The sequence below is a fragment of the Lampetra planeri genome, chromosome 49 (assembly GCF_965212315.1).
Source record: "Lampetra planeri chromosome 49, kcLamPlan1.2.h2, whole genome shotgun sequence".
Classification (NCBI taxonomy): domain Eukaryota; kingdom Metazoa; phylum Chordata; class Hyperoartia; order Petromyzontiformes; family Petromyzontidae; genus Lampetra; species Lampetra planeri.
In genome coordinates, this window is record NC_136155.1 from 4,299,725 (window position 1) to 4,319,681 (window position 19,957).

Genomic DNA, 19,957 nt, shown 5'->3' on the forward strand with positions numbered 1-19,957 from the left:
GGTGTGGTGTGTAAACATCAGCACGTGGGGAGACAAAGGCGGTCGTGTTGTGCTAACTACACGACCCCCTCTTGTGCAGTCTTGGCCTTCGCTTCGTAGGTGCTACTCGCGAACGGCACTTTGCCCAACAGTCAGTTGAAGGCTACAAGGGGGATCTTTGCCTTTTGGTGAAGGCGGTGGCAGCGTAGGTGGATGAGGGCGACTTGGTTGGAACGCGTGCTGATGGTGCTGGTGGTGGTTGTGGTGAAGATGGAGCGGTGACCGGGATGGGATGAGTGGTGGTGGTAGTTGTGGCGGTGCTTGGGAGGATGGTGAGAGTGTGGCCAATTCGTCGAGCTAGGGTGAAGTGGATACGGTGAGTGAGCGAATGACAAAAATAAGTTAAATGTTCTGTACAAATTAATGAATACGTGATTGTGTGATTGAGCGAGTGAGTGGGTTGACAGAGCGAGCAGGCGAGTTAGTGAGTCGAAAAGCAAGTCGATGCGCCCGCCAGCGAGTTAGTTAACGGGCAAGTCAACGAGTGAGTGAGCGAGTGAACGAGTGAGTGAGCGAGTGAGTTAACGGGCAAGTCAACGAGTGAGTGAGTGAGCGAGTGAGTGAGCGAGTGAATGAGTGAGCGAGTGAGTGAGCGAGTGAGTAAGTGAGTGAACGAGTGAGTGTGCGAGTGAGTTAACGGGCAAGTCAACGAGGGAGTGAGTGAACGAGTGAGTGAACGAGTGAGTGAGCGAGTGAGTGAGCGAGTAAGTCAACGAGTGAGAGAGCGAGAGAGTGAGTGTGCGAGTGAGTGAGCGAGTGAGTGAGTGAACGAGTGAGTGAGCGAGTGAGTTAACGGGCAAGTCAACGAGTGAGCGAGTGAGCAAGCGCTTCAGGAATGTGGGCTGGGCAGCAAGGAGAGCAGTTGGGTGGGGGGGGAGGGCGGCAGACGGATTTCACTTTTCCCATCGTATGAATTTAAAGCGGGTCATTCGCTTTGTCGCGCGCGTTAAAAGAAAAGAAAACTAAAACCATGAATGAGCCCCGCGGTTAACGGGCCGCTAGCGAGCTGGCGCGCGATTGATGGACCCTGGCACGCTGGTGGAACAGCCTCTTAATGAACGGGTTAATGAGTGGACAGACAAACAAATTATAGCCCACCAGCGAAACTTAATCCCTGAGCACCGGGGCAGGAGGGAAGAAGAGGGGGGTGAGGAGGGGAGGGACAGACTGTGGGAGGAATCTGGAATTCTGCTAAATGGTTCCTTTCACGCCGTTTCAAATGTCACCAGTACTTAGAACGGCCTGGTTCAAGGCCTTTCCTGACACAGATGGGAATGCAATTGTTACTCGTGTGCTTGACTAATGATGCGAGCAGATAAGTGATGATGATGATCATCACTTATTATGATGATGATGATGTTCGTGACAATTATAACGGTGTTATGGATGATGATGATGAGTTACGACGATAGAGGGATGTTTATCGTGATTTTGACGGATGCCACGGATGATTATGGTGGTGATGGTGATGAAAATAACAATGACGATAATGATGGCAGTGATAATAATGATGATGACACTGATATGATGATTGCGATGGTCGTGGTGATGATGCAGATGAGAATATGTTGAAACAAATAATTACTTGAGTGATGATGGTGATTGCGACAATGATGATGGTGATGACAATTACGGTAATTCACTAACCCACACACTGACTAGCATGGTGAAGTATAACCAAACAACTCCCATGACAGACGCAACACAAGGAAGCCTTCATCCAGCAGTGGATCGATACACCTGTAAATTATTATTGTAAATCAATTTAACGACGACGATGACAATTATATTGACATGTCCTTGTCTGTTTACATATTAATACACTCAGTCATGTTATTATCTGTTAAATACGTCTAACTTTATTGTAATTGTACTATGATCCAGAGGTGGGACAAAGTCATTGTTATGCAAGTCCAAGTCGAGTCGCAAGTCATCAAATTCATGACTCGAGTCTGACTCGAGTCCAAGTCACATGACTCGAGTCCACATCTCATAGGTGGGACAAAGTCATTGTTATGCAAGTCCAAGTCGAGTCGCAAGTCATCAAATTCATGACTCGAGTCTGACTCGAGTCCAAGTCACATGACTCGAGTCCACACCTCTGCTATGATCACTCGAAATGGCATATGTCCAAGCCGACTTGTAATGTATTACTTCCCTATGATTTACGTTTGTGTAATATTTGTTGGATTTGTCACGCATGAGGACACATTTGTATTAATGCTTCATTGCTGTATTTGTTCATTTCTCATTCGTTTTTTCCTGTTGACACCGGGTCACACGTGCAAATGAGACATCCTGGTTGAGTCCAGGATGAATCCCTGCAGTCACGAAAGCTTTAAATCGACGATGACACCAATTCACTCACCTTTCTTAAACTCAATCTCCAACACGTCCGGTGAGTCAGGAGCCTTAGCAGGGTCCTGAGTCATCAGGTACATGTCCGGAGGGGCAGCCACCTGCATTGGGAAGAGATTATTATTCATCATTGTGTTGCTAGTTTCCTCGGGAAAGCCTTACTGAATGTCAAGACTCCCCCTCAAGAGAGTCCTTACCACCCGTCATCTACACACGTGCCCCCTCCCAACAACATGGGCACACACGCAATGCCCCCCCCCACAACCCAACCACCCACCACAAACTGGAACACGCACTCATGCCCACCACCCACTTGGGTGTACAAAGACAAAGTCCCCCCCCCCCACCGTGTAGCCTTAACAGACTGTTGGGGCAAGTGCTGTTAGCGAGCAGCACCTATGAATGCCGGTAAGGCACACGAGGGGGTGGGTGGCCAACACCACGCCCGGCCGCCTTTGTCTCCCTAGTGCCTATGTTTATACGTGGCACCAGGTAATCATTTGAGGCCGAGTCGCCCTAAGGGAGGCCCAGGATCGGTTCAGATAATCGTCACGGATGTTGGCCGCGAGCGTCAATCGAAATCGTGTCGCCGGGTTCGTAGGGCAGCGTAGCGCTAAACCGTTGCACAACCGCTCCCCCACAACATAAGTACACACACGCACAAACATCTTTTTGTTCCACACGCACACACACATGCCAGCGGCCCAGCACCTCCCAGAGAGGGTTAATTAAAAGAACAGAGATCGCTAAAGACCCTGGCAGTCACCTCCCCCGCAAACAGCAAAAAAAAAACTACAGATAAAACAAGGGCGAAGAGACGGAGGGAGAGAGAGAGGGAGAGAAAGCGCGAGCGAGCTAGAGATGGGTGGGTGGGGGGTAAAAGATATCTTTGTGGCCGCCACTTCACATGGGACACTTCTGTCTTTCAAGAACACAGGAGTTTGTGCGACAGGGGCGGCATGGCCCCAAGCAAGAGAGCCCCGGCTCTTTGTTAAGCCACTTTACTCGGCCCCCCCACCGTCAAGCTTCAGAACGTACTTCCACCCCCCTTCACCCCCCCACCCCCGCACCCGGTCCCCCACCCGTTCCCAGGCCCGAGGGCCCACGCGGGCCCGCTTCGCTTTCTCGCCGGGGAAATTGGCCATTCATCACGGCGATAAACATCGGTGATCTTTGATCGGATGTTCGCCCACTCCGGGTTTTTTTTTTTTTGGGGGGGGGGGTCTCCAAATGTCTCGCATCCCCACACCGCCGCTCCCAAGCCCTCGACAAGCCACCGTCACCGCCACCCACCACCACAACCGTCGCCGCGACCACCACCGCCAACGCTGCCACCGCCACCGCAACCGCCGCCGCCGCTGCTGCTGCAGAGGTGCGGCGATTGTAGAATCCGACTGGTGAATGTTTCCCACCTCGTGGGTGGAAATGTCAATGTGGAAGTGGCGATAATGATGCCTATTCAATTAATCAGTCAACGCGTATTTGTTATGCAGACAGTCCCATTTAGCCCAGCTTGTTTGCATCCACGCAGACGGAGAACAGCAACATCAAAGTGATGGGCACAAGGGAACGGGCAACAAACGGGATGGAACGTGTCGGAGGTGCAGGCACACATAAACTTAAACTAAACTATTATTTTCTATTTTTTTTTATTTAAAGCTTTCGTGACTGCAGGGATTCATATTCTTGGTTCTTTCGGTAAAGTCACGTAGAAGAGAAATAATAAAATAATATACATATAAAACAATAACTATTATCACGACCTTTCGACTGCAACACAAGCAATCGTCATCAGGTGTGAAATCCACAGCAAGAAAATTTGAAAAAAAAAGAACCAAGAAAATATATTATTTTCTATTTCAGCAGGTAAGGTCCATTGAGCTATGCAGCTCTTTTTCAGAAGCAACCTTGCCACTAATGATAGCTCAACAGAGTGGCTTTTCGCGCGGAAATTTAGAACGGCTAAATGCTCGAAACGCACGTTTCTAAATGTTGGAGGGAAAAGCCAGAAGACCTGGAGAAAAATCCACGTGACCATGGCACGCAAACTCCAAATATACAGAAGCAGGCGCCAGGGTCGGGATCGAAACCAGGACCTCCTGCATACCAGGCGAGGTAGTTAACATCTCCTAGCCACCGCGATGATGATGAGAGAGAGAGACACGCGAACTCCAAATATACAGCAGCAGGCGCCAGGGTCGGGATTGAATCCACGACCTCCTGTATACCAGGCGAGGGAGTTAACATTTTCTAGCCACCGCGATGATGATGAGAGAGAGAGACACGCAAACTCCAAATATACAGCAGCAGGCGCCAGGGTCGGGATCGAATCCACGACCTCCTGCACACCAGGCGAGGGAGTTAACATCTCCTAGCCACCACGGCGCCCCAGATGGTGCTTCAGGAACTAAAGTGAACAATATTGACAACACAAGCAACGCAAACAAGAGGCGCGCCTGCCGCTTCTTTCCTTACGGAGACATCGAGGCACGGCGTAGGGACGGAAACCGTTCGGACAAGTGCCGCCACACGTGTTTGGTGTTCTGAGAAGTGCCGCTTATGACATGCCGTGGTATAGCGGCACGTTTTCCACCGCTGGTTCGCGCTGGTTCATCGGTTGCATCGCCGATCGGACAACTGCACCGAATCTACGCAACGACTGCACTGGCAGCCGAGCCAGTGCAGAGTCTAACTGCTGCTGTCTGCGCGCTGCTGTTGTTGTGCGTCTCAAGGTTTCCATCAGAACCGTAACCCCCTAACCCTTGTTGTAAGGAAAAAAAACCCTTCAATATGTTGAGGGCATCCGAACACCCACAACATCCACAGCACCCACAACACCCACAGCACCCACAGCACCCACAACACCCACAGCACCCACAACACCCACAACACCCACAACACCCACAGCACCCACATCACCCACAGCACCCACAACACCCACAGCACCCACAACACCCACAACACCCACAGCACCCACAACACCCACAGCACCCACAACACCCACAGCACCCACAACACCCACAGCACCCACATCACCCACAGCACCCACAACACCCACAACACCCACAGCACCCACAACACCCACAGCACCCACAACACCCACAGCACCCACATCACCCACAGCACCCACAGCACCCACAGCACCCACAGCACCCACAACACCCACAGCACCCACAACACCCACAACACCCACAACACCCACAGCACCCACAACACCCACCGCGGCCAGTGTGGCCGTCCCCAACTAATCCCGGGTCTGCCCGTTCCCTCTCCTCCGGTGCGATGGCACGAGGTCATCCAACGGCTGAGCAACTTCTGAGTGCCCATTGCTGCATTGTACAGTCGGTGGCCGTTGCTGGTTGCCTCCGCTCCCCCTGCCGCGTCCCCCATGTGTCCCCCCCCCTCCCCCATGCCTCCTTACAGGGACCCCCCCCCCCCCCCCCCGGGCACATGGACCGATGGAACACACGCGTGTCCCCCCCCGTACCCTCCGCGTCTCTTCAGGGGGCCATAGAACAAAAGACAAAGATCCCCCCCCCTCCGGTATAGCCTTAACAGACTGTTGGGGCAAGTGTCTTCCGTGCTGTTAGCGAGCACCGATGATGGTCGGCACGGCACACGACGGAGTCGGCGGTCAGCACCACGCCCGGCCTCCTTTGTCTCCCTGGTGGCGATGTTAACACACGGCACCAGGTACTCGTTTGAGGCCGAGTCGACCACCCAGGCCAGCCACACACACACACACACTCTCCCAATTCTCCCCAGATCCCACGCATTTCACTCTCACGTCACCAGGTACTCATTTGAGGCCAAGTCGACCTAGGAGTGGCCGACAATCGTCTCCAGTGTTGACCGCGATCAGGGATCGAACTCGAGTCCACTGGCTTCGTAGAGCAGCGCGCGAAGCGCTAAACTGCCGCCCTCCCCACGCGCCGAAGGAACACGCACACCCTCACGCAGATGCGCGGGGGAAGAAACGAATAGGACACGCTTAATCAGTTATTCCACGGAGGCTTTCGCGGCCAACATTACCCACGAGAGTTTTTTTTTTGGGTTAGATCGCGCCACCGTAAACGTGTCGCTAAACCCGACGCCGCCCGATGCGGAAAAATAGTTTGTCACGCGAACAAAACCCTGCCAATTAGTTACCAGTTCGGCGTGTTGGAGGGTAAACCCGCGACATTTACACTTCGAGTACGGACGGTGACGTTTCGCCGGTAATTACAACGGCCGGCCTCATCGCTCGACAGCCAGGATCGTGGAGGAATCTTCCTGTTAATCGCCGGTCCGCGCGCGCGTGCCCACGGACGCGCGCCCGCTTCACCGCCATCGAGTCTCGGAGCCCAATTCCTCGCTTTAATGAAACGGCGAGCCGCGCTATCGCCCCGGGGTCAACTCGGCGAAAGTTCCTTTTTTATTACCCGGTGACGGGCCACAGTGAAATGAGCCCCCCCCCCCCACCCTCCTCCCACGCTCACAGGCGGGCACTTTGTGAGGTCGCGATTCCTTAAAAACTAAAAACGGCTAAAGGCGCAGCGCTGCAATTGCTCGCTCGTGCCCCTGCTGGTGGAGAAGGGGCCTCTGCGCTAGAGGGCTCCAGGAGGGAGAGAGTTCCACAAACAGCTCGGTATGCATTCAGATCATTGAGATCATTGAGATCATTGAGATCAGTGAGATCAGTGAGATCATTGATATCATTGAAATCAGTGATATCATTGAGATTATTGAGATTATTAAGATTATTGAAATCATTGAGATCATTGAGATTATTGAGATTATTGAGATTATTGAGATCATTGAGATCATTGAGATCATTGAGATTATTGAGATTATTGAGATCAGTGAGATCATTGAGATCATTGAGATCATTGAGATTATTGAGATTATTGAGATTATTGAGATTATTGAGATCATTGAGATTATTTGGCTGCTTTGTATGCACCAGGACCAGTTCGGACATCGCTAGCCGTGACTGGGAATTGAACTCAGGTCACGGGGCTCAAAGCGCAGTATTTGTGGCCCATTGTCCTGGGTCTCCCTTATTAATAAACGCACTTCCGCCGAGGTCGCTGGGGTCGTAGCGCAGCGTGTCAGCTACTGCCGCCACTGCTCACGGTTGCGACGATGGCGAATGTTTCAAATGATGACGACGATTACAGTAGATACGACCGTGATGATGATCACGATGATTAGGATGATGATGCCTGGTGGGCCTATGCCAGCCACGATGCATCACTCATGATGATTGCCATCACGATCATGATAAGTATAATGATCATGACATTGACAATGATGATGATGATGACGCCAATAATTATGATTATAATGATGATATTTACGATGACAGTGATAATGACAATGATAAATCAGATGCTGACGAAGGTGACGATAACGATAATTACCATGTTGAAGACGGCGATAATGACGGTGGTGATGACGGTGACAATGATTTCAATGAGGACAAATACACCACTAACCCCAGCTGAATTTTGCGAGCACTTGACATGAAAAGTAAGCACCACTGTCACTCACAACGACGACAGCGCTCACCAACAATCGCGCGTCTCACCACTCCTCGGGCGAGCGAGGGACCCTCCGTGTCTCTGCCCCCAATCTAAGGTCCACGGACACGACCATTGTTACACTGGGAGCAGATCACAAAAGGGCTTCCACTCCCTGCAAACATCCGGTAATAGCGGCCGCACGGCAACAGCTCGTTTTCCTCTCTCTCTCTAAAATATAAAGTATTAAATAAACCACCTTTCTCGGTGGGAATGAATTTACAAAGTCAAATTGCATCGGCACCCAACGGCAAACCTTCTCGGGATGTCTGTAAGCTCGGCAGAAAATACTCAATAACGAGCAAACTCTGGACTGGTTTCAACGTGCAGCGTCTCATCAGCAGAGTCAGGCTTGTTTGACTCAATGCTGGCGAACGGCTGATGTTAATGGCACGGAGCCGAGCTTCATGATATTGGTGCAACTCAGTGTCGACATGGAATGTCAGGTGCTATCTCTCCTCTCGATTCGCTACTTTTGGTGTGAAAGTCAACAGCTGAGAATCTCCGTCCAATGTTCATAGTCACAAGGGGGCTCCCCCAGCTCCCTCTCCTCCTTTCTGCCTCTACGCCGATGACTCTATGTGCCGAGTGGCACCCTGCCACCCACCAACTCACTCATTCCCCTACTCACTCACCTACCCACTCGCTCACCTACACATCTACTCACTCACTCACTCAGAGGAATCCCCTCCTCCTCCCCTTCTTCTCTGCATCCGACACAGCTCGTCGCACCATACAACCAACTCACTAATTGACCTACTCACTCACCTACTCACTCGCCTACCTACCCACCTACTCACTCGCCTACCTACTCACCTACCTACTCACCTACTCACTCACCTACTCACTCTCCCACTCACTGTGGAATCTCCTCCTCCCCTTCTTCTCTGCGTTTATGCCGACAGTAACTGCGCCTCCGTTTATAACGCGGGCAAGGCATTGTTCAACTCCGTTGAGCAATTGGTAAATATTCAAGGATTGCATTTCAATTGGCGGTGGCTTCAGTTTAACAGCGTACGCATAAAACCGGGAGGCAAGAACTTGAACTAGGCCTCGGCAAGGTAAGGTAAAAGCAACGAGCCTACCTTTACCCTACCTTTAACCCTTACCCCATACAAATTACCCGATTACAGGATAATTACTGGGGTACTACTACACATGAAAAAGGATTATAACAGGTAAATGCTAGGTAGAGCGCTTTATTCATATAGAATACTCTCGATAATTCCAATTTAAAATGGAGGCCACGGACTGCTCCACGGAGCTTTTAGCGAGCAGTAAACAAGGTAGTCGGTAAACAAGGTATTTACCGGGTAATACTTTTCGCTACCTTTACCCTACCCTTTACCTTACCCCTTGGCATGTCGACACCTTTACCCTTGACCCTTTTACCCGGTAAAAATGGTTAATTACTTTACCTTGCCGAGGCCTAACTTGAACATAACAAACTAGATGTTTGAGTGTCACCCAAGTGCGGCTGTGTATGTATCCTGCAAACGCTCTCGCACTTAAATTTCGATGTAAAGCTTTCGTGACTGCATGGATTCATCTTCTTGGTTCTTTCGGTAAAGTCACGTAGAAGGGAAATAATAAAATAATAAAATAAAACATCATAAAATACAATTCTCACGACGTTTCGGCCACAACGCAAGCAGCCGTCCTCAGGTGAAGAACAGGTCTGTCGGAAAGACAGCGTCTGAATGAACACCACCAAGCTTGGGTGCGTATATTTAAGCTGGGTTAGAGGAGGAAGGGCGCCTTGACAAAGGAATTTGCATATCACTTGCCTTGGGATTCTCCAGGATTCCCGACTCGTAGCTGCGAACGGCAGAAATGGAGGGAGACAAATCACGCGTGTGCACGGATCCCCGCGAAGATTTCCAACATTCGTTTTGTCCTCGGAAGTGTTCAAATCGCCGTTCCTAACTTTACGCTTCAAGCTGCGCGCGGGGGAAGGCGTCGCGTTTAATGACTTCATGCTGGCGGGGAGGTGCTCGCTTCCTTTCAGCGTCGGCCTTTGCCAATCATTTCAGCGCTGGTCTCGTGCTGAAACATTTTGCGGCAAGGCCTTCGATCGATCGCGGCCGGTTTTCTCCACGTGCGAGTCCCGAACGGAAACGCAACGCCACACTAAAGCTTCATTCAGATCGGATCACATGTTTTTTTTGCACGCCAGTTAGCCCGAGACAGCTACGGAAGAAAATAAGACACGCAATCTTGATTTGAAGCTTTGGTTCTTTCGGTAAAGTCACGTAGGTATAAAATAAAATCAATCACGACGTTTCGGGCGCAACTCAAGCGTCCGTGATCATGTGGGAAAGCGTGGCCTGCTGCTGAGGCAGACTGTGTTAAGACACACGGTACAACATGAGAAAGACGGCACAAACGAGATTAAAAAAAGAATGGAACGCAATGGGACACCCCCGATTCTTGAGAGTCCTTCGAATAGCGAGAGGATGTAAAGGGGCAGCCCTGCAATGTACAGCCTCTGCCACTGCTGGCAGACGGGGCCTCCAACAGAGGGAGCTCTGGGGAGCCCCGCTATACAGGCTATGTTGGCCTACTCTCCCACGCTGGCCAGATGTCTTTGACGAGGTGGGGTTTGGGGGAGGGGAGGGCGTATATGGCATCATGAGTTGACTTGGATGCAGAGGAGAGCCACTGACCTGATGTGCATGAGGTTCGCATCCATGCTCCAGGGGCTCTTAGGGGTGACCGGCAGAGGGATTCCATTTTCCTGCGGGCAGCAGAATAGATCATCATCATCATTGTTACCATCATCAACATCATTGTTGCCAACATCATCATCATTGTTACCACCATCATCATCATCATCATTGTTACCATCATCATCACCGTTGTTGTTACCATCAACATCATTGTTACCATCATCATCATCATTGTTACCATCATCAACATCATAATCATTGTTACCATCATCATTGTTACCATCAACATCATCATCGTTGTTGTTACCATCATCATCACCGTTGTTGTTACCATCAACATCATTGTTACCATCATCATCATCATTGTTACCATCATCAACATCATCATCATCATCAATCAGAGCATTGTCATCATCTTCAATTTGCCACTGTCAAAACTCAGAATCAAAATATTTATTTACGCTTCAGGAATCCCATGAGCTACAATGCTCTTTACCACAGATGTCCAGTAAATCACCGACAACAGAAAATAATTTGTTCCAGACCAATGGATTTTTTTCATCATCAATAAATCCATCAATAGCATCATCGTCATCATCATAATTGGTCACAAAAATAATTTTGTCTCTTGCCAAAAAAACAAATCATTCAGTGACATAATCAGCAGCAATATTGTCAAACTTCTTCATCATAAATTATCATCATCATTATCATCATTGTATCCAAATCGATAAGATCATAATTGATATCAATACCATGCTAGAATTTCCATTTCCATTAAATTGGCACATTGCCAAAAATAAGTTATGCATTGTAACTGAATAATTTAATCAAACCCCATAAAATATCTATAGTCCAACTGATTTGGTGCAAAATAACAGATATCACCAATATATAATTGCCAAGCATGAACCCATGACCTACAAGATATATACGAATCAAGACAACGTTTATTATATAGCACTCGATGCATGCACCATGAGATTAACAATCAATATCAATCAATGGCAGTCGTAGTCGTAACCTTTATTTAACCAGGGGATAAAATAATCATCTTCGTGGAGACAGGAGGAAACAACACGAGGCTTTTGCGACCATTATCATCCATAAGAGGTTTTTGTGGTTAGATCGCGTAAATATATATGTGTCGTTAAAACCCGCCACCACCCGACACAGCCAACTAGTAAGGGTTGTCACGTAAACAGAACGTGGCCAATTTGTCACTAGTACAGCACTAGTGTGTAGTGTAGTGTATAGTATATAGTGTAGTGTATAATGTAGTGTATAGTGTAGTGTATAGTAGTATAATGTATAGTGTAGTGTATAGTGTAGTGTATAGTGTAGTATACTAGTACAGCACTAGTGTATAGTGTGGTGTATAGTGTAGTGTAGTGTATAGTGTAGTACACTAGTACAGCACTAGTGTATAGTGTAGTGTATAGTGTAGTGTATAGTGTAGTATACTAGTACAGCACTAACCGGTGTGTTGGAGAGCCAAGCCACAACATTAACATTCTGAGTACGACGCTTCGCCAGTAATTACAACTAGCTTCATCAGGCGACAAATATGGCTGTCGCCTGATGAAGTTAGTTGTAATTACACCCAATATGATGTATCACTCCCTGTAGTAGTGACGAATTGGCACGTTCTGTTTACGTGACAAACATTACTAGTTGGCTGTGTCGGGTGGTGGCGGGTTTTAACGACACTTTATATATTCACGCGATCTAACCCATTCTAAACGGGAGCAACCTGGAACGACGTTTAGTAATACATTCGATCAGATTCTTATTAATAAAGGCTACTTAAGAAGGTGATTTTCAACCCGAGCATATTTGATCGCCAAGAAGCATAAACCGCCACGCGAACTCCGTCCATCCTCGCCGCAGCGGCTTTAGGGCTCCCGTCCACGCGTTGCGTTATTGCGAGGACACGTGGCCTGGCTTGGCGCTTTGCGCGCGAGCCAATTGCTGTACCAGCCAGCGCGCTATCATTTCATTACAGCGCTCGCACACAGACAAATCGATCGCCGTTCCCGACCCCAGAAATCATGAAACGTGAAAAATCTCCCATTACGGCGAGGAGAAAAAAAAAACCTAATAGAGCTGGTGTGGCGCGTTTATCTAACGGTACCCATACGACCACAGGCCTGTGATTAACAGCGGGATTAGGTGATAACATATACCATATTGAGTGCGGCGGCGAATGTGCCACGCAGCAAACCCGGTGACCGAAGTTCGATTCCCGCTCATGGCCAGCGAGGGCGGCAAATTGTCGACGTTCGCCTCCGCGGCAAATGTTACGATTCGCGACCTCGATTCGAGATGGCTCTGGTCGGGTGGTGGAGGGTTTTTTAGTCAAACGACAAAAAAAGAATCACATCTCAACCGAAAATAAACCAGTTGTGAACCATTGGGCGAATATACAAAGCGGTTCTGAGCCTTCTATAAGCCGACTCCGCCTTGCATGAGTACCTGGTGCGGACTGTAAACAATCAGCACTGGGGAGACAAAGGCGGCCAGAGCATGCGGTTGGCCACCCACCCCCCTCGTGGCCTTCGTAGGCGCTCGCCAACAGCACTTGCCACAAATAGTCTGTCGAAGGCTATTTAAACATAGATGATTCTGAGCGAGTGACTGGTGTCAATTCGAACGTTCCGGGAGGGCTCGAGAGCTGAGTACACGTACAGCCACGTTGTTGCCAATCCACTGCTGGATGAGGGCCTCTCCACACTGTGCAGGTCACGGGTTTTACTTTTACCACACTGCACCAAGCCGGTCAGTGCAGGCTGGCAACTTGCCTCCTCCCCGTGGCGCGTGATGGTAAAGCTGATGGAAAGCGCGCGAGGGTAAAGGTGCAGCCCTGCAAGCGCTCGCTCACGCCACTTGCTGGCAGGAAGGTGCCTCCGCCGGAGGGAGCTCGAAAGATCGGCCCCCTCCAGACGGTATTCTTTGGCCTACTCTTCCCCCCAGCTAGCCGGACGTTGTGGAAGAGGGTGAGAGTCACCACGCTTCACCCCACCACACGTGGCCTGCAAGAAACCCGCCTTATCGTCTCAACCGGCGATCGAATCGAACCTGGGATGTAAGGTTTGCGGCGCGCTGACAGTAACGCCGCGGCAGTAACAATCCCACGCTGGTAAACATATACATACATGATGGCGGTGGGGGGGGGGGTGCGATTGGAAATTTCACTTTACCATTACAAGGCATTATAAATTGTCAATATTTGAACATTCGGGAATACAGGAATTGTCGAGTGTAAAAGCGTGCGTGCGTGCGTGTGTGGCGGCGAGGCGGGCTGCTGAGAGGGACAGATGAATGCGATCGACAATGGGATGCGGTGCGGGGGGGGGGGGGGCGCGGGGAAGGGGCCATGCGGCGAGCGAGAGATGGAGGGGAGGGGAGGGAGGGTTTTTTTTCGAAAATCGGTCGAGAGAAAAAAAAATCGTCAAAACCCATCACCCCCAAAAAAAAAAAATCATCCTCAACGAGGCGGCGGAAAAAATTGCCGTGAAAAAGTTGCGCTCCTCGGCAGAGCCACCGAGATGCAAGAGCGATCGCTTGGGATGAGACCCCCCGCTGAGCACCCCCCCCCCGTCCTCCACCCTTCCCCCCAACCCCCCAACCCATCGCCGGTATCGGGGGGGGGGCCCCTCCCTGCATGGCCCCCTGCTGCCCCCCACCATCCATACCCCGCTGGGCTTCTGATCGCTCCAATTTGTGCCTATGTGACCTTTATTGTATGAGTGCCTGCCTGCCTGCCTGTCTGAATATCCAGCCAGTGCCTGTGAGCCTGTCCCTCTGTTTGTCTCTCTTGCTGCCCGTGTGTATGTCTGCCTGCCTGTCTGCATGTCTGCATATATAGCCGCCTGGAAGCCTGCCGCCTGCCTGCCTGTCCTAATACCCATCCAGCACGTGTCAGTCCGTTTGTTTGTATCTCTTACTGCCTGTACGCTTGCCTGCCCTGTTTGTCTGTATGCCTGCCTCGCTGTCCGTATGTCTGCATTTCCAGCCACCAGTAAGCCTGCCTGCATACATGGTTGCCTGTCTCTCTCTTGTCCGTCTGCCCAGTCAGCCCCCTATGAGCTACCTGGCTACCTGCCTGGCTGGCCTGGCTGGCTGCGTTCTCAGCTATCTGTCAGCCAGACCACCCTGCATGCCAAGCTGCTTATCCGGCCACCCGAGACTGTCTTCTTGGTTCTTTCGGTAAAGTCACGTAGAAGGGAAATAATAAAATAATAAAAATAAAACATAATAAAAATAAAATTCTCACGACGTTTCGGCCACAACGCAAGCAGCCGTCGTGAGAATTTTATTTTATTATGTTTTATTTTTTACTATTTTATTATTTCCCTTCTACGTGACTTTACCGAAAGAACCAAGAAGATGGATCCCTGCAGTCACGAAAGCTTTAAATCGAAATTTCACCTGAGACTGGTGACAGAATGGCAGCCAAAAGGAGGAAAATCACGCCCAGATAGGACAGCAATAGCGGTGATGGGGCAATGAAATCGGCTCAACGCCGCGGGAGCAAAGATGCCTTGCGTCGTCGTCAAAAGACCGCGACGAATCACGTCGGCTTTGGGCAGACTTCGTCAGCAGCGGACAGATCACCGCGGACAAACGGCGACGAGGCACGCACGTGGGGGGTTAGCCCCCACTTCACCAACCGGCGTCGAGCACAGAAACGGTGAAATATAGTCAAAACAAGGCACGCGGCTGACACGGCGCGATGTCCCACGTGACGAGCTGGTGACGGAAGGGCAGTCAAAGGACGGAGTGATACAAATCGTGTTGGGTGTCAAGGAAAGCAAGCGGGCTTGGGGTAGAAACACATCGTGGCTATACAGGGGATGTGCGTACGCGTATCGAACTTCTTTTGCACCGTACGTAGCCCAACCGTGCTAATCGGAGGCGCGGGGTAAGGTCAACGAACTGAACACAGAAAAGCAGTTCTAAAGGAATGAGTTTGTCAACCTAGAGAACAGATGGGATCACGGTCAATGGACGAGATTGGAAATGGAACAACAGCCAACATAGAGAACACACACTTGGGGGGATGACCGCTGCAGAGATCCAGTGCTGAGATCAGCGGTATGACCATACTTCACCGCTCTGGTCGGCGAGGATTCGTAAAGAAGTACCAGAACCGGTGCAGATACCACTCGCCTGCTGATTTTAGCCATGGCCAAGGAATCGAACTCACGTTGCCAGATTCCTAGAGCATTGCACTCACCACTGCGCTCGCTCCCCCATCATTTCATTTGGACTTTATTTTTGTAAAATCAACTCTTTCTTCGCAAGCGATTCCATGCATGTATCGTGAGCCTAACGGATCGATGTTAATTGATGGATCGACGCATTGGTACAATGACAAAGATTCGCCCGCCGCCCCCCCCCCCCCCACCATACAGCCTTGAACAGATTGTTGGAGAAAGTGCTGTGAGCGAGCACCTGTGAAGGAGGCAGCCGTATCGGTACACAACCCCTACCACCTTCTTGGTTCTTTCGGTAAAGTCACGTAGAAGGGAAATAATAAAATAAAATAAATCATAATAAAATACGCAAAGACAGCATCCGACAGCCCTGTTCTTCACCTGAGGACGGCTGCTTGCGTTCTGGCCGTAACGTCGTGAGAATTGTATTTAATTATTTTTTATCATTTTATTATTTCCCTTCTACGTGACTTTACCGAAAGAACCAAGAAGATGAATCCCTGCAGTCACAAAAGCTTAAAATCGAAACCCCTACCACCCCTAACATCGACGGCGTCTCGAGCTGCAGTTGCATCTCATCGACGCCGCCGCGTTAATTAAATCTCTTGCCGTTGAATTATACACGGGCTGCCGAGATGCTGCCGAGGTACAATTGTGTCACCGTGGGTGCCCACGGTGGCTAGGATTTGTTAACTACTTCGCCTGGTATACAGGAGGTCGTGGGTTAGATCCCGACCCTGACGCCTGTTGTATAGTTGGAGTTTGCGTGTTATCCACGTGGTCGCGTGAATTTTCCTCCGGGTCCTCCGGTTTTTCCCTCCACGTTTAGATTCGACGTGTGCGTTGAGATTATTTGTCCGCTATGAATTTCCACGTGATGATGATAAGCCACTTCGTTGGGCTTTCATTTGCGGCCACAAAAATAGCTGTATAGCTCAGTGGGCCTTACACCTTGGTAACATAAAAAGAGTTAAAATTTTGACTGAAAACTTTCGTGACTGCAGGAATTCATATTCTTTTAATCTTTCGGTAAAGTCACGTAGATAGAAAAATACCAATAAAAAATAGAATGAATGAAAATTAACATTTTTAAAATAAAATACAAATTATTATATTCATATCTACGTGACTTTACCGAAAGAACCAAATAATAAAAAAAAGTTTACAGTTTGGTTTAAACGTGCCGTATTTCCCATGTCACTCAGCGTGTGTGCACAGTGACCCCACGTGGCCACAGCTCAACACTACAGGGAGTAGAAATTTCTACGGAGGATGCCGGGCAAGCTCATGGGATTTATTTTTCGTGTTGCTACCGACTACTAGGACGACAGGCGAGAGTCCAGATTTAAAAAGCATGAGCGACCAAAGTTTGGATTCCAAACTCAGAATTTCATTGATGTCAGCCCAGCCCTCCGAGCTCCGAGCCACTCGGCCTCATCTCCGGCCACAAAAACCCCGACTTGTTGATCCAGAGATCGTCTCGTCAGATTCAAAACGTTTTATTTTTTATTTGCATCTTCTGTGGTCCCCTTTCCCCCATTCCGTTCTCAAATGTGCAACCGGTGTCACGTCACGAGGCGCTGAATTCGTACGGATCTCCAGCAGAGCCCCCGGCAGTGGCCCGCAGAAGCGGACATGGCAGAACTATTTCTGAGATCACCCCATAGGGGGCAGCACTCTCTCACCCTGCGACAAGACAGTAGCGTGGCAAAACGAGCGGACGTGTTTTCATTACGACTATTCTTGTGTACCCAGGACAGCCTCATCGAGTCTCAAATAAACTATGTTTCCGGAGGGTCCTGCCACATTTTCGCGAGTTGGGGGCCCTTCGCGTGAGTACAAATGCGTCGTTAACCCGCGACCACCCGACACACGGGCAATGAGTAAGGTTTGTCACGGAGACAAAACGTGCCAGTTAGTGACTACTTTGTGAAGGAGGGCCAGAACCCGTTAAGAAATGACTCGCATGCTGATTTTAGCCGTGGCCAAGGAATCGAACTCAAGTGGCCAGACAGATTGCGAGGGCAGTGTGCTAACCACTTTGCCCACCTCCCCAACCATCATTACATTTGGACATTATTATTTTTTAAATCAACTCTACCTTCACATGCGATTCCATCCATGCGTGTATCGTGAGCCTAACGGGTCGATGTTAATCTTTGGATCTACACATCAGTACAAACATTCCTCCCCCCCGCCCCCCACACCGTACAGCCTTGAACAGTATACTCTTTGGCTCTTTAGGTAAAGTCACGTAGGTATAAACAATAAAATAAAATAAATCACGACGTTTCGGGCGCAACGCAAGCGTCCGTCACCAGGTGGGAAAGCATGGCCTGCTGCTGATGCAGACTGTTTAAAACCAGTTTTGTGATTTACTTTATTTTATTTATTACCTACGTGACTTTACCGAAAAAAACCAACGAGTATGAATCCTTGCAGTCACGAAAGCTTCAAATCTAGAACTTAAACAGATTGTTGGGATAAGTGCTGTGAGCGAGCACCTGTGAAGGAGGTGGCCACATTGCTACGCCACCATTAACACCCCACAGCGCCTCTATCGGCAGTTGTATCTCGACGACGCCGCATTCATTCAATCTGTTGCCGTTCTATTGAATACGGGCTGCCGAGGTGTTGCCGGGGTACAATTGCGAGTGTCACCGTGGCGAGATGTTAACTGCTTCGCCTGGTATACAGGAGGTCATGGGTTAGTTCCCGACCCTGATGCCCGTTGTATATTTGGAGTTTGCGTGTCTCCCTCTTTCTCTCATCATCATCACGTTGGCTAGGAAATGTTAACTACCTCGCCTGGTATCCAGGAGGTCGTGGGTACGATCACGACCCTGATGCCTGCTGTATATTTTGAGTTTGTGTGTCTCTCTCGCTCTCATCATCGCGGTGGCTAGGAGATGTTAATTACCTCACTTGGTCTACAGGAGGTTGCGTGAATTTTCCTCCGGGTCCTCCGGTTTTTCCCTCCGCGTTTAGAATCGACGAGCGTTTAGAGTATTTGGCTGCTACGAATTTCCACGTCATGATGATAGACCACTTCGTTGGGTTATTATTTGTGGCCAGATCGCTTCTGAAACAGAGCTGTATAGCTCAGTGGGCCCTTACCCTAGTAAAAAAAAATGTTTTACAAGTTTCAAAGACAATGCATATATTATCAGAGTATGTTGTTTTTTATTCTGACCACAAGTATTGTGGTTAATGCAGACATGATTCCATGTAAAAGGTTTCAGTTTGGTGTTTTAACATTTTAACACCTGTTTTGTTGCCAGAAAAAAGGGGAAAACCTATTCTCACAATTTACAGTTTAGTTTAAAGGTGCCGTGTTTCCCATGTCACTCGGCGTGTGTGCACAGTGACCCCACGTGGCCACCGCTCAACACTACAGGGAGTAGAAATTTCCACGGGAGCTGCCGGGCAAGCTCATGGGATTTATTTTTCGTGCTGCTACCGACTACTAGGACTACAGCCGTGAACCCAGCTTTGAAATCACGGGCGGACAAAGTTTGGATTCCAAACTCAGAATCTCATTGATGTCAGCCCAGCCCTTCGAGCTCCGAGCCACCCGGCCTCCTGTCCGGCCACATAAACCCCGACTTGTTGATCCAGAGATCGTCTCATCAGAAAACGTTTTATTTTTGTTTTGCATCTTCTGTGGTCCCTTTCCCCCATTCCGTTCTCAAATGTGCAACCGGCAGAGGTGGGACAAAGTCATTGTTATGCAAGTCCAAGTCGAGTCGCAAGTCATCAAATTCATGACTCGAGTCTGACTCGAGTCCAAGTCACATGACTCGAGTCCACATCTCATAAGTGGGACAAAGTCATTGTTATGCAAGTCCAAGTCGAGTCGCAAGTCATCAAATTCATGACTCGAGTCTGACTCGAGTCCAAGTCACATGACTCGAGTCCACACCTCTGGCAACCGGTGTCACGTCACGAGGCGCCGAATTCGTACGGATCTCCAGCAGGGCGCCGGCAGTGGCCCGCAGAAGCGGATATCGCCGAACTATTTCTGAGATCACCATCATCGACGGTGGCGCCGGGGGGGACGGCGGTTCTACCGCGGAACTGGGGCCGACGCCGGTGGCCAACCCCCGGGACC

General features: G+C 49.7%; 1 protein-coding gene across 1 annotated transcript in view; it reads right to left on the reverse strand.

Annotated features, from left to right (window-relative positions):
- The window catches only part of ASS1 (argininosuccinate synthase 1), a 74,297-nt gene that overhangs the window by 36,278 nt on the left and 18,062 nt on the right, over positions 1–19,957 (reverse strand). Inside the window, exons 7-9 of the mRNA XM_078616141.1 lie at positions 10,625–10,695; positions 9,746–9,776; positions 2,408–2,498 (exon numbers count right to left, since the gene is read on the reverse strand). Coding sequence (XP_078472267.1) covers positions 2,408–2,498; positions 9,746–9,776; positions 10,625–10,695 — 193 coding nt within the window. The remainder of the gene's footprint in view (positions 1–2,407; positions 2,499–9,745; positions 9,777–10,624; positions 10,696–19,957) is intronic.